Source organism: Doryrhamphus excisus, linkage group LG1, assembly GCF_037039965.1.
Source record: "Doryrhamphus excisus strain RoL-2023G ecotype Guam linkage group LG1, RoL_Dexc_Guam_v1.1, whole genome shotgun sequence".
Taxonomy (NCBI): Eukaryota; Metazoa; Chordata; class Actinopteri; order Syngnathiformes; family Syngnathidae; genus Doryrhamphus; species Doryrhamphus excisus.
Window position 1 is genome coordinate 15,460,115 of NC_136357.1, and position 14,509 is coordinate 15,474,623.

Consider the following 14,509-nt stretch of genomic DNA (forward strand, 5'->3'; position numbering starts at 1 on the left):
TAGGTTTAGGGGGCAATCACTTTTTCACACAGGGCCATATTGTTTTGAATTTTTTCTCCCTTAATAATAAAAAGCTTCATTTAAAAACTGCATTTTATGTTCAGCTGTGTTGTCATTGACTCATATTTAAATTTGTTTGATGATCTGAAACATGTATGACAAACAAAACAATAAGAATTCAGGAAGGGGACAAATAATTTTTCACACCACTTTATTCATCTCCAAAAGAAATTCAAATTTCTAGCAGCTCTGCAAAAATGTCATAACAAACATAATAATTTTGCTTCATTATCTTTTTTGAGAGTGGCACTCAAGGCAGCATTATTATCCTGTAATACCTTGATTTTGTTGTGCTGCTCTGTTTTTCTTCCTCGGGTGTTTAACCTCTTCTTTGAATGTATTGTTTCAAGTTTTTCAGCCCCTTGTCGTAATTTTGCCGTATTTATTGTTGTAGCATATTTATTTGCACGACCAATAGACTCTTCAAGACGTTAAATGCTGAGGGGGCGAATACAGTGTCAATATAGTGATATATATAGCACATCATGACTGGTTCAAGACTCTTCATCCTTGTATTTAGCAAACATCAACTGCTTGTATCTTGAATTGGCTCATCGTTGTGCATTGAGGCATTGTACTTTGCCTCATGTTTTTGTGATGGCCACAATTTGACACTGACAGATCCTTTATTTGAATATGTTGACCCCCTGAAGAGCGTTGGTACATTTACTGTGCAGAAATCAAGTCAAACACCAACATGTGGATTTATTGCTTAATGTACAGGATGCACGCCGGACAACTGGTTAGCGTGCAGGCCACACAGCTAGGAGACCCGATTTCGATTCCACCCTTGGCCATATCTGTGTGGAGTTTGCATGTTCTCCCCGTGCATGCGTGGGTTTTCTCCGGGTACTCCGGTTTCCTCCCACATTCCAAAAACATGCTAGGTTAATTGGTGACTCCAAATTGTCCATAGGTATGAATGTGAGTGTGAATGGTTGTTTGTCTATATGTGAATGCCAGCTGTCTTAGGGCGAGAGGACGAGTACACCCTGGTCAGGTCGCCAGCCAATCACAGGGCACATATAAATGACGACACCATGTAAGACTTGGGCCACACACTGAAAATCTAAATTTATTAAACAGACAAAGCTTTCTGTTATTATTTCTTATTTCGGCTTCTTCAGTCTACAGTTTCCCTTTTTGATGGGTTTTTGGTTGAATTGTATTTCTATATTGTGCAGCGGGCCGCAAGTGATCCCCAGGCCACACTTTGGACACGTTTGCTGTCAGGGATTGGTCTTTTATTCTGAAGACTAAACAGGACACACAAGGATTCCATTAAAGAGTGAAACTAAAGTTTGTTTTAGAGGATCAGCGAGCAGGCTGGTCTGACCAGCTTTAATCCCATTTATCATGTATAATGGGTCCGTTTTGGGGTGTGACCCGGCACACCTTCACCTCTTTAAACCGCTTTAGACTGCTAGGACGCATACTATGTACTATATGTAATATGGACTAGCGCTTTACTGTGGGCTACAGTACTGCATCAGAGGTCCAACATGTTAAAAAAAAAACCTTGGTTAGTGTCATTAATCCATTCCAGGAGGTCTAACCTAAACATATTCTAACCAGGTACATTTTTCCCATAAAAAACTTATACACTTATAAGTAGTTCTACAATCATATTTTACATGCAGAAAACACTTAAGCATGTAAATGGTGAATGAAATGGATAAATGAAGGCTAAAGTGCAACATTTGAGACAAAAGACTATATTGCAGCGAGATCAAATTTGTGTTGTGGAATTGTTAAGAGTATTATTTTATTAATTATTTCTTCAATTCAGTAGTGTTTCTCACCTCGAGTCTCTGCTTTCTTTTGAGCAGGGCTGCAAAATAAACCAAAATGGAGCCAAAGAAAGTTGCAAGAGATGACACACGAAAGGGGGGTCCAAGTTGGTCTCACTGCTATGCTATGTTCTAAACCTTCATGTATCATTTTCATTCATCATTTCTATGTATTTTTATGAATGTAAATCTCATTTTAAAACGATAAAAAATCATTTTTTTGTCCAACGATTCAACACTGTGATCAGATGAATCAGTTTTTAAATGAATTCACAATTTACAACTATGCCTGAATTACGTCCATTGCTGTATTTAATCAATATATATCTGTATGTATTAACTGAATATGTCAATCAAGCTAAAAGATACCTTGCAAGTTGAAAAATCCACTTTTCTACTCTTTAATTATTGCAGAACATTTGAATCACACTTTAAACCGTGTTATTATGAGCGATGAGCTGTTGCGTTCACACACATCACGTAACTTAAAATAATGTACTTGTTTTCTCTGTATTTTCCAGCATACTTGAATGTTTTGTACATCCAAATTAAGAGTTATAAAGTGAGTAATAAGAATATCCACTTTTTTATTTTCTTTGGCTTCCTGTTTATTGAAAATCACACACGCAGATTATAAAGACGTTTCTGTGATGTTCATAGTGCTCCTGAATGTATCTCGCGTTCTTGTAATGAGAATGAGGAAGTGTGGTTCCCAGGATGAACGGACTGGAGGGGTGTGTGAGTTGGATGTACACACACACCCAGTATAATGGTGTTGGAACTGTACTGCTGTTGATGTGATGACGATATTGTGTTGAAGATATAAAACAGTGTTGACAGTTAACGTGTAATTTTTCACAGCCCTAGTTTTTTGTTAACATTTTTTGAGACTTGTAACTGTGTTTCCTGTTGGCTGCTAACAAGGACGTTTTGTGATTAAAAAAAAATACATTATGAACACAGTTGCACACACTGTGGTGTATTAATGAGAGCACCATATTGTACGCCAACTAAAAAACGTACAAAGTGAGGCAAAAATCTGGCGTAGATAGAAGTTAACTTAGAAGTGAAGCAGTATGATACTTTGCTAGCAAGCGAGTCGGTGCATGGTTGTCTTTTACCGCCTTCAGTGTGACGTAACTTCCTGGTTGAGGCCGATTCCTCGTGCTGCTACAAAGCCAATGTAAAGGAAGAGTTAGTCTTTTCATGCTGACGTCATGCATCATGCTGGCCTACACTTAAACTTACATATTGGAGTTTACTAATAATTGTTTTTCAACCAAGACTGGGCTTTTGTATCAGTATCAGACATGTAATATATGTATATGTAATGAGTTCATTTAGCCATAAAAAGTATGATTGAAGGCTTGGCAGACACAAAAACACAACTTTAATCATCACATGACCACTGCTGTTTGTCTTAAATGGTGGGGGGGCGAATGAAGAAGTGCGAGCTCTTTGTGGTTTTTATTAATCTGATGAAAGTGATGCTTTCTGGACAAATTTGTCTTTGTTTCTTTGTTTGGTTGCACTTGACCTCTTTTGACGAGGCTTCATGGGGCCTTGATGACTAGAAAGAAGTGGTCTGAGTGTGTGTGTGTGTGTGTGTGTGTAGAAGAAATGTATCGTCACTCCTGGTCGTCACTTACAGCGTGTAATTCGTTGCGCTCCTTCCTTGAGCCCTTATTTATTTTTAGCCTTGCGAGATTGTCATACACCCGAGCTGGAGGCACACGGAGGATGTACATTTTGGTCTTTCTGATTCTTTGTCCCATAGGTCAAATAACACATTTCCATTGTGCGGTACTGTCATCACTTTGTAGGATTTAGTAAGAAATGGCATGAAAATAATGTTTAAAAAAACATACAAATACATGCAAAATATATATTTTGTTTGCTCAAATATGTCACTTTTTAATTTACTGCTTAAATTTTTTGGATAGAATCCTAAGTCTATTGCCGTTTGGCCACTCTGGTGGAGGTCTGCACTTAAAAATAATTTTATGTAGTATTTTCTTTCACACACTAGAAGCTAAGACAGGTGGAAGGAGGGAAGGAAGAAAGGAGGCTTTGGCAGAGGTTTGGCTGGTTTCATGGCACCTCGTTCTTTGTTCTCACTCGAGTTTCTGTCTCAAACCGGATCGGTCCGTGTCTGTCAGGGGGAAAGCGGGTGAAGGGCCATCGTGCTGGAGTGAAACCCACCTGATGACACCTTCTTTGTGACATCCTCCTTTCTGTGTCTTCTCACTGCCGTCCTCTCGCATATGTTCATCTACATCAGGGGAATACAAAAAAACAACAATATGCCGTCTATACTGTATATATCTTTAGATTTATATAGTATTTTATTCAGAAAAACTCACTATAGTTCCCCACTGGGTTCCAATATCATTTTATCATTTTCATCTTTTTTTTTTTTACCTCACCCAAACGCAGCTCAAATGGAATTTACATAAATTGTTGGAAATGGCATATGGAAGAATTTAAGACATTTTTGGGGGAGATCTGGATCTGGGTTTTTTTAAAAGATTCTTTAACATTGTAAGATAGTTTCCGGCATTTGTGCATACAACTCCACAAAAAATGGTCAGTGCACTTGGGAAACAAAATACAGGACAAGTTTCAAATCATCAACAACTGATCCAAAACATGTAGGGTGATGTAGTTTGATGTGAATCATAATATGGGGTGCTTCTCTAGTTTCTTTATCTTCTGCCTATTTGCACTATTTTCCTTATTTTTGCTTGGGTGTTTTGTTTTGTTTTACTTTTTTGCCAACAATAACAAATTTGGACACACACAAGCTCTCCTTAACTAGTCTTTTGAAAATAATATGACATAATATAAACATCTGTTTTCTTTATTATAAAAAGTACAAAAAAGTATAAAGTATAATATACATATAAATATGGATCTAAAATTGGACCCTAACAATGTATACATATTTTGTAAGATAAAATGAAGTAATTTTTCCATCATTATTGCAAATTTTAAAAATATGATATTATTGACTTTAACCTTTTGGAGTTTAGGGTATAGCACGGTTTTAATTACGTACATTTGTGTTTACCTTTAGCGTGTAATGTGTCCCAATTTATATTCAAAAATAAATGTTTTCATCCACTTCAAGAACGCTGACTTTATGACGTTATGTCATTGCTATGTCAGGCTTGTGTTTGGAATTTCAAAGCCAAGATGGCGGTAGTTGGAATGGGATGGCTGTGTTGGCTTACCCTGGGCCTTTCTCCCTCTGCAACCAAACGACCTTTGAATAATTGGAAGGTGATGTTGTGTTTCATTGCCTGGTTACTTGCGCTTCCAACACCGAAACATACACAATGACAAAATCATGGTGATTATTGATCACAAATCCGGTTTTACTTGACCGATTTGCACCTTAGAAAAACTTGTATACAGTGTGAAGTCTGCATTCAGAATGGAATACTAACTACTCAAACATGCAGTATTAGCAAAACCTCCTCTGGAAATAAGATAAACCTGAGAATAAGATAATGGTGGCATAAACATATAAAAACAATTAAACACAACAGACTGAATGTTGCTGTTTTTGAGTTTTGACGGCAGAGCACTTTTTGCCTTATATAACCTGTTTTGAAAGCCTTTCATAAGCATAGAAAAGGGGTCGAATGAGTTGTTCAAAAAAAAAAAAAAGCAAAACAATCCAAGCCAGGAGAGTCAAATGACCGACCGACTGCTGTATCATCATAATCATGTGAATGGTCATGCTTGATGTTAAACATCTTTACATTGTCCATAGTATGAGTGTGAAGACTTGGTTGTCTATAGATGCGCTGTGATTGGCTACCAACAGGTCCAAAGTGTAACCCGCCTCTTGCCTGAAGTCCGCCGGGATAGGCTCCAGCTCAGGCATGACCCGAATGAGGACAAGCAGTATAGAAAATGAATGAATAATGGCTACATAAAGAGAGTGATGATGATTAAATGATAATAAAGGAGTAAGGAACTGACAGAAACATTGTATCATTTTCAAAAAGAGTATGAAATAGCCGACCAGCCGCAAGTCCATGAATGCATCAAGTGAGATTGTGAGGGGAAAGCCGTTCACAGATGGAGAATACATGAAAGAATATACAGCATCTATTCTCTGAATTAAAAAAAATAAATAAATGAGAAATTATTAGGAAAATGAAAGAAATGTCACTCTCTGCAAAGACAATCAAGGACAGGATCAATAGAACAACCAACATCGACAGCAGTCATATGCAGATACTGTATATGAACTCTGATGGGCTTTTTTATGTTAAAGTTTGCTACGTTTTCTTTTAATTGTACACATTATACAGAAAGAAGTATTTACAGTAAATCATTTCAAAGTAGGCACTCTGCACTTTAGTGATTTAATTGAATTATGTTGTCGAGTGGTTAGCGCGCAGACCTCACAGCTAGGAGACCAGGGTTCAATTCCAACCTCGGCCATCTCTGTGTGGAGTTTGCATGTTCTCCCCGTGCTTATGTGGGTTTTCTCCGGGTATTCCGGTTTCCTCCCACATTCCAAAAAACATGCTAGGTTAATTGGCGACTCCAAATTGTCCATAGGTATAAATGTGAGTGTGAATGGTTGTTTGTCTATATGTGCCCTGTGATTGGCTGGCGACCAATCCGGGGTGTACCCCACCTCTCGCCCGAAGACAGCTAGGACCTTGCGACCCTCGTGAGGAAAAAGCGGTAGAAAATGAATGAATGAATGTTGTAACAGGTGCAATTGGGAAAAAATGACAACTTGTAAAAGTTTATAAGCTGTGTCAGGTCTTGCTGCTCCACACCATTTTTCCTGACTGCAAAGTGCAAAGTGCAAAGTGAATGTGGTCTCACTATTTGGCAAGTGCTGACAAACCACTGACTCAGAAACATGTCCGCTATTGATAAAAACCCTAATTCGGCGCCATTGGGGGATAAAAAAAAAAACAATAGTAGTGGCTTGCATGATGCAAGCATTTGACAAGGTGTTGCTTTGAAAAGCGTCCCTCCACCATGCACCAAAATGTCCATGCATTGCCTTCTACTGGCCTGGCATGCATGCTACAGTAGATGGTATGACATTGTTGCATTTTTGAGCTTGTAAATGTTCTATAGCAGGGGTCTCAAACTCAATTTACCTGGGGGCCACTGGAGCTAGGGTATGGGCAAGGCTGGGCCGCATCAGGTTTTCAAAAAAACCCAAAACGCATTTATTAAAAACAAAAAAATATACAAACTTTTTCAGTGCTTTGATTCCGATTTTCTACAATAAAAGCTCTGATAAAACATTCCACTGTTCTCAAATATCTTTATTTTTCTACACAAAATAAGATGAAAAATAAATAAACAAATCAAGAGTAAAGAAAATCAATCAATCAGTAATAAATAAATATAATAATAATAATAATAAAACGGCAAATAATAAAAACTTAAGAAACCACATATAGTTGGTGGGTAGACAAATTATTTTTTTCAGATTAAAATGAACAAAGCATTATTAGAGCCCTGTAGACATGACAAAACACGACTATAGTCACATTTATACTTTTTTTATTTACAACATATTGCGCAACTGCAGAGTCTTGAGACACATGCTAACTCGCAAACTAGAGAGCTAGCGACCTAAACGGTAGCCTTCAAGTTATTTCCTTCAAACTTAAATAGCCAAAAACTTACCACTTCCACACGGATAGGGAGGATAACTATTAACAGTTATTTAACCTTTAACATGAACATTAATCAAACGTAATAATTTTTTCTGGGTACATGATACCATACAGCATCCATATCAAACTTGCGCGGGCCGCACTAACATTAAACTTTCATATCAAGGCGGGGGCCTCAAACTAGTGTCCTGCGGGCCACATTTGGCCCGCGGGCCGCATGTTTGAGACCCCTGTTCTATAGAATATAATCATGATGATAATTCATCATTATTTCTTCATGAAAATATCACATGCTTCTCTTGGACCACCTGCCTTCTTTCGTATGTCTCGTGGCTACAGCTAAACATCCTAACGTTAATGGACCACTTTTTGAATGGTGGCCCCAACTGCACTTAGACACTTGAACTGTGTGCAGCTAAGTGCACCTCAGTACTTTGAGTGTGGGGGGAGGGGTGCACGGCTCGTAAACAAAGTCTGTCACATGACCATGAATCTTTTTTTGGGGCGGAGGTGGGCGGAGGGTGGAAGTTTCACCTGATTGGGTAGTTTTGTTCCTGTTGCATGCAAGTGTTGACCATTTCATGACACCTGTCCTATAATGACACACAAAAGATGACGAAAGTAAAGATCGAAGGCTGGCAGCGAGAGTCTGACGGCAGCGCAGGATGGCCATGTTGTTGTGCCGAGCCTCATGCAGGCTGAGCTGTGTGATGAATGAATGATGATTCATGGATTGCATCAACACTTCACTTGCCACGTGTGCGTTCCTCATGTGGCTGGCCTCCCCACAAAAATGTCCCACACACATCCCAAGTAAGCATCCCTTCATGTCAGGCAAGCCTCAGCAGGGAAAATGGCTGCTCGGGTAGAAAGAAAATGTGTCACATTTTATTGACATGTCATGGAATGCGGTACGTGGTGTCACAGGAAAAGTCATTTGATAAGGAAAAATGTCTTTGTAGCATTTTCTTTACATTTAATCATAACAAAATGCTCCAATAAACTATGTCAGCTGGGGTAGGCTCTAGCACCTCTCTAACCGGCGTGTTTGACGCACAGGAAAAAGGCTGGTCTGTAATGTGACGTGTGCTGATCTGTACTGAATATATAATACAGTATGATATAATATGGAAAATACAACATTACTGTACTTAAATCATAATAACACATTTGATAAATAGGTGTGTGTGTGATCATGTGACCGTGCGTGTACAGTCGGTTGCGGAGTGTGTTCGTGTGTGTTATTTCATGGCGTCTTTTTGAAGCATTAACAGTTATATATTAGATAAAAGTACATGTTTGTGTGTCACAAAGTGAAGTCAAATTAAATGCACACACACAAACACACACACACACACACACTCAGTGAGACTTCTGATGTGCCTGTGTAAAGGCACAAACGGTGGATAAAAATAATTTTTATTTAAACCTGTCACTTCATTTCAAAGACTTTTATGTTTAACATGTTACTAACAAATACATTAAATGCATGGAGAATAATCATACCACTCAAATGTGTGTGTTGAAAAAATATCATATTTAGCCCTCTAACTTTATCTCCGGATGGCTCATTTGTGTTAAATTATGGCTTTAATTTACTCATTTATTCCTGATTATTTTCTGTGTGTGAATCTAAAAATAGCAAAGAGGAAATATACTTCGAGCAAAGTTCTTTCAAGAACTCAGACAAAATGACATATTCCATTTTTATGACATAAACAACATAGTTGGTCATTTGATGTGTTAGCCGTCAAAAACATGACATTCATATGTAATTGTCTTTGATTTATCAGGCTTCTTTTTGCCCACATTTCATGTAAGGCTTGCATTTTTTTTTTGCACTCTTGTACAATGTTGTTGTTATGTTGTTTTACCATGACGGTTACACAAAACTTTTTACATGGTGTTTGACATGGTTTCTTTGTGTATGTTGTATCTTGCAGGCTGAACCGAATGTTGTGGTGCACCCCAACACACACACACACACAGAGGTGAGTCAGTGTTTTATTATAGATGGATACTGTAGATCCTGAGGGACACTGGACGTTCCAGCTAAGTCAATTAGGAAACATAAAATAATAAAAAGTATTAAAAAGCAATATATAGCCTGATGATGATACACTGTAATATTCAAAGCCATGATAAATAAGGCGTATGGACATATTTCTGTTTTATTCATTTGTGTGCAAAATGGTAGCAATGCACATCTTTGTGAAAGAGAATTAAGAATATGACTCAAATGATTCAGTTGGCTGTGATGCTACTCAACTCACAAGATAAATGCACACACACACACACACACACATGCTCAAATTTGATACCGGACATGGAAATGTCGTTTATTCATATTTACTCCTTTTATTCATTTCAAATTATTTGACTCATTATTATAAGAGTGGAATAAAGACAATGTATTATATTTTAAATAAGATATTTATAATCTGTCATTTTAAAATGCTTTTTAATTTTTAAAATAACATTTAGATTATTATTACTGACTGCTGTCTCTCTTTGTGTGTGTGTGTGTGTGTTGGGCCAGAGGCACAGATGTGACAACCTGATTCATAAAGCCAGTGAAGGTAAGCAATGCTACTATTATTATTATTATTATTATTATTATTATTATTATTATTATTATTATTATTATTATTATTATTATTATTATTATTATTATTATTATTATTATTATTATTATGAGCAGAGATTGTCAAACACAAGCGGGTCCATTTTTGTGTGTTTAGCAAAGTGGTAAAAGGATCTTGAGAAAAGGTGTAAAGTTGTTCACGATGCTGCTGCTGATGAAGCAGTTGTGTGTCGCTGTCCGCTCCGGTGGTGCTGAAATGAGTTGGGATTGTGTTTTTGAGCATTTTGAAAAGGCACAGGCACATCTTGTGTTAAAGTGACGAGCAGAGAAGAAAGTTGCTGCACCCTGCACAATGACACTTTTAACTTGACATTCTTAACAGTGAATTAGTTTAGTTTTTTGTTTTTATTTCATTGTTCCAGCAATGACAACACTTTCCTAGTCCATCCTGCTCGAGAAGATAAGATCATTTTGCTTTTGTGGAAAAATGTGCATGTTGCTGTGGCAAAAGAGTATATATAAAACTGGGGCCTAATGACAATAATAATAATAATATCATGAGTCTTTCTATTTTTATTGTATATTTTATACATGCATAGTGTATGTGTGTGTGCGTGTGTGTGTTTACCTAATGCTTATATGTGTGTGTGTGTGTGTGTGTGTGTGCAATATGTTTGCCTAAAGCTTAGGTGTATATTCAGGTGGTCCTCGAGTTATGAACGACTTCAGTTCCTATAGACTGTGAGGTGAAGTTGAGTGTTAGTGTAAGTCGGAACTTCTAAATCATAGCTAAATATCACCTTGTACTTCGGTACGAGGTACATTATTTAAAAAAAAAACCTTAAACTGTATTATGGAAAGCAGGAAGTGAACAAATGTAACAGTTACTGATTGTAAAAGTACCAGATGGAGGGGTAGAATTTAATAAGCTTTGCTTCTTCCTACTCCTTTTGGACATGTGGAACTGTGAACTGATTATGTGATGCATTCAATTGTAATCTGATGCATGTTCAAATGAAATAAAACCATTACCATAAATCGACTCCTATGTCACTCCCACTGCACACAGAACACACGTAGGACACATAAATACAATACAAATACAGTCAAAGCTGAAATACAAGAATGAAATGAAATCGTAGTAAAAATCTAAAACCTCTGTACTTCTATCTTTGTGGCTGTCAAGCAAAGCTATAGTCTCATTGTAACAGCGCATAGAATCCATGACCCCTTTAGCATTGAATAATATATCCTTAATGATAGCCGAGCAGTTGCGACCAAAAGAGTGGCCAATATTGTTGGGAGTGTCTCCTTTCTCTGGAGTTTTTTATAGTGTTCATTTTCACTTTCATGGTGATGTCTTTCAGTCCCTTTGCCACACTTTCCACTTGGCAGATGAAATGTAAAAAAGTTCACTCATAAGCCATCTTATTCCTCCTCTGCGTGGTTGTACAGGCACACACAGTATTCTGTTGCCCAGCATGAGGCACACACTGCATTCAGTTTTTAGGAATTAATGGGAGCACTTTTGTGACCAAAACAACATCTTACAGTGGACGAGTGGTTGGCACGCAGGCCTCATGGCTATAGAGACTGGGTTTGATTCCCCCCTTGGGCATCTCTGTGTGGAGTTTGCATGTTCTCCCTGTGCGTGGGTTTTCTCCGGGTACTCTGGTTTCATCCCACATTCCAAAAACATGCTAGGTTAATTGGCGACTCCAAATTGTCCATATGTGAGTGTGAAAGGTTGTTTGTCTGTTTGTGTCCTGTGATTGGCTGGTGACCTGGGGATAGGCTCCAGCATGCCTGCAACCCTTGTGAGGATAAGCAGTAGAAAATAAATAAATGATTGAATAGCAACATATTACCTGTACTGGATTTGCTAGTGCTCATATACAGTACGTGTATATGTATATATCACCCCTGGTCATCAGACTGCTGAATGCCAGATAAGCCCCTCTACCTGCCCACACGCACACGCAAAACTTTAAATTATTATTATTTATTCTAAATTATTTGTACAAATTACTGTTGACACTGTACATTGTTCATATTTGATGTCATCTATTTATTCTCCACATTATTATTTATTATTATACGGGAGCCAGGCAACGACATTTTGTTGGCAATTTCACTGCTGTGTTATTGTGTAATGACAATAAAGAAAGTCTATCTATCTATCTATGTACAGTATGTTTACCCAATGCTTATACTACATGTGTATCGAATGTTTTAGCTACAGTATAAAGGGAAGTATGTGAGGGAGTTTGCTCTAATTCTGATCTAGTGATTTAACCCAAACATTTTAAACACTTCCCACTACCAGAAGAATCATAAAAAGAAATGTGATTTAATAAGCAGTGTGAGTCACTATATATATATATATATATATATAAATATATATATATATATATATATATATATATATATATATATATATATATATATATATAAGTGTGTGATGGGGGAAAAGGAGACAAAAAGGGATTTTTCCTGCACTTTTCCAGCATTAAAATGCAACCTTCTATCCTCTTTTCAGATGGCAAGAATGAATGAAGGTGGACTCTCAGTGTCAGCTGTGGATAAAATGTCTTTTTTTTTAAGCTTGATTTACAAGTGTGGTGTTTTCATAACATGGAAGGAAAATGTTATTTGGAAATGGAATTTTCAAGTGGAGTGTAGATGCTGTGTTCAAAGTATGGAATCAAAATGTATTTTTTATTTTTACTTGATTTACATGTGTAATGTATCCAGTTTCAAATGTGGAACTACAATGTATTTTAAAACTTGACTTACAAGTGTAATGTATCGGCTGTGTTGAAATTGTGGCTCTAAAATGACGTTTTCAAAACTTAATTTAGAAATGTGTTCAGAGTGTGGACCTAAAATGCTTTTTTAAGACTTGATTGACAAGTGTAGTGTATCCACTTTGTTCAGAGTATGGAACTAAAATGTATTTTTAAATGTGATTGACAAGTGCGGGCTACACGGTCGTTCGTGCGCAGACCTCACTGCTAGGAGACCGGAGTTCGATTCCACCCTCGGCCATCTCTGTGTGAAGTTTGCATGTTCTCCCCGTGCATGCGTGAATTTTCTCCGGGTATTCCGGTTTCCTCCCACATTCCAAAAACATGCTAGGTTAATTGGTGACTCCAAATTGTCCATAGGTATGAATGTGAGTGTGAATGGTTGTTTGTCTATATATGCCCTGTGATTGGCTGGCCACCAGTCCAGGGTGTACCCCGCCTCTCGCCCGAAGACAGCTGGGATAGGCTCCAGCACCCCGGCGACCCTTATGAGGATAAGCGGTTTGTAGCATATCAGCTGCTTTCAAAGTGCTTGGGGTGGGAAGTACTCCACATGTTGGTATCAATTTGATACCAAATAAATACAGGCCCCAAATTGATACTGATACAGACACATTTTACTTGTTATTTTTCAATTATTTTGTGTTAACAAACGTATTTGTGAACAATGTAACAATTATATAAATACAACATTATATCAACAAAATCACGCATTTATTCCCTCAGTCCCTCGTCCTTGGTATCGACAAATTGATATTTGGATCGATTCGCTCAATGCCGAAAGATTGCCCCCACTTGTGACAAAGATTGCGAGCAGTTCCGTGTCCACGCTGGTCGTGCACGAACATTTGCATACTCAGACAGTGATGCAAACTATGAGACTGTCGTCACTTTGCTTCACACATTCTCCGTATGGACGCATTTTAGGTTAAGCTGCACGAGTGTGTGTGTGTGTGTGTGTGTGTGAGAGAGAGAGAGTATTAGAGAGTGTGTGTGTGTGTGTTATTTTAGGAGGAACAAGCGTGCATTAACGCAATGCAAGTCTTTGTAAGAATGTACAAATGGTGAAATAAAATCATGTCAACGAACGCGTGTCTTTGTTGTTTATGACAAAGTTACCACACTGAGAAGTGATGATGATGATGATGGGAGCATTGGAGATGCCTCGCGAGAGTGTGTCGAGCCGCCATGTTGTCTGGGAGTTGTAGTTTTTAAAACAACGAGCAGAAACTGACGTACTGTATCCATTTATTAGTTATCACTATGGCCTACATCTGTTATTATTGTTATTTTATACATTGTAAGATTCATATATAGATAGCCATTTAGTATAATATGTATATTTATTATAAGTTTAGCAATGTATCACAATATGATATAATCAAATTCAGTCTTGTTTCAAAAGATACAAACCTTAACCCATATAATGAAATTGAGCTTATCCTCGCTAGGGTCGCAGTTATGCTAGAGCCTATCCCAGCTGTCCCTGGACTGGTTGCCAGACAAAAAGATGCTAACTCCACACACAGATGCCCATGCATAGATCGGAACCCAGATCGGAATCCTAACTCTGTGGCCTACATGCTAACCACTCAGCTGTTG

The 14,509-nt window shown here is 37.7% G+C and overlaps 1 protein-coding gene across 1 annotated transcript in view; it reads left to right on the forward strand.

Annotated features, from left to right (window-relative positions):
- The window catches only part of LOC144898587 (uncharacterized), a 30,251-nt gene extending 15,905 nt beyond the window's left edge, over positions 1 to 14,346 (forward strand). Inside the window, exons 4-6 of the mRNA XM_078791056.1 lie at positions 9,460 to 9,507; positions 10,056 to 10,095; positions 12,640 to 14,346. Of these exons, the coding sequence (XP_078647182.1) occupies positions 9,460 to 9,507; positions 10,056 to 10,095; positions 12,640 to 12,656 (105 nt within the window). The 3' untranslated portion in view covers positions 12,657 to 14,346. The remainder of the gene's footprint in view (positions 1 to 9,459; positions 9,508 to 10,055; positions 10,096 to 12,639) is intronic.
- Positions 14,347 to 14,509: the final 163 nt, after the last annotated feature.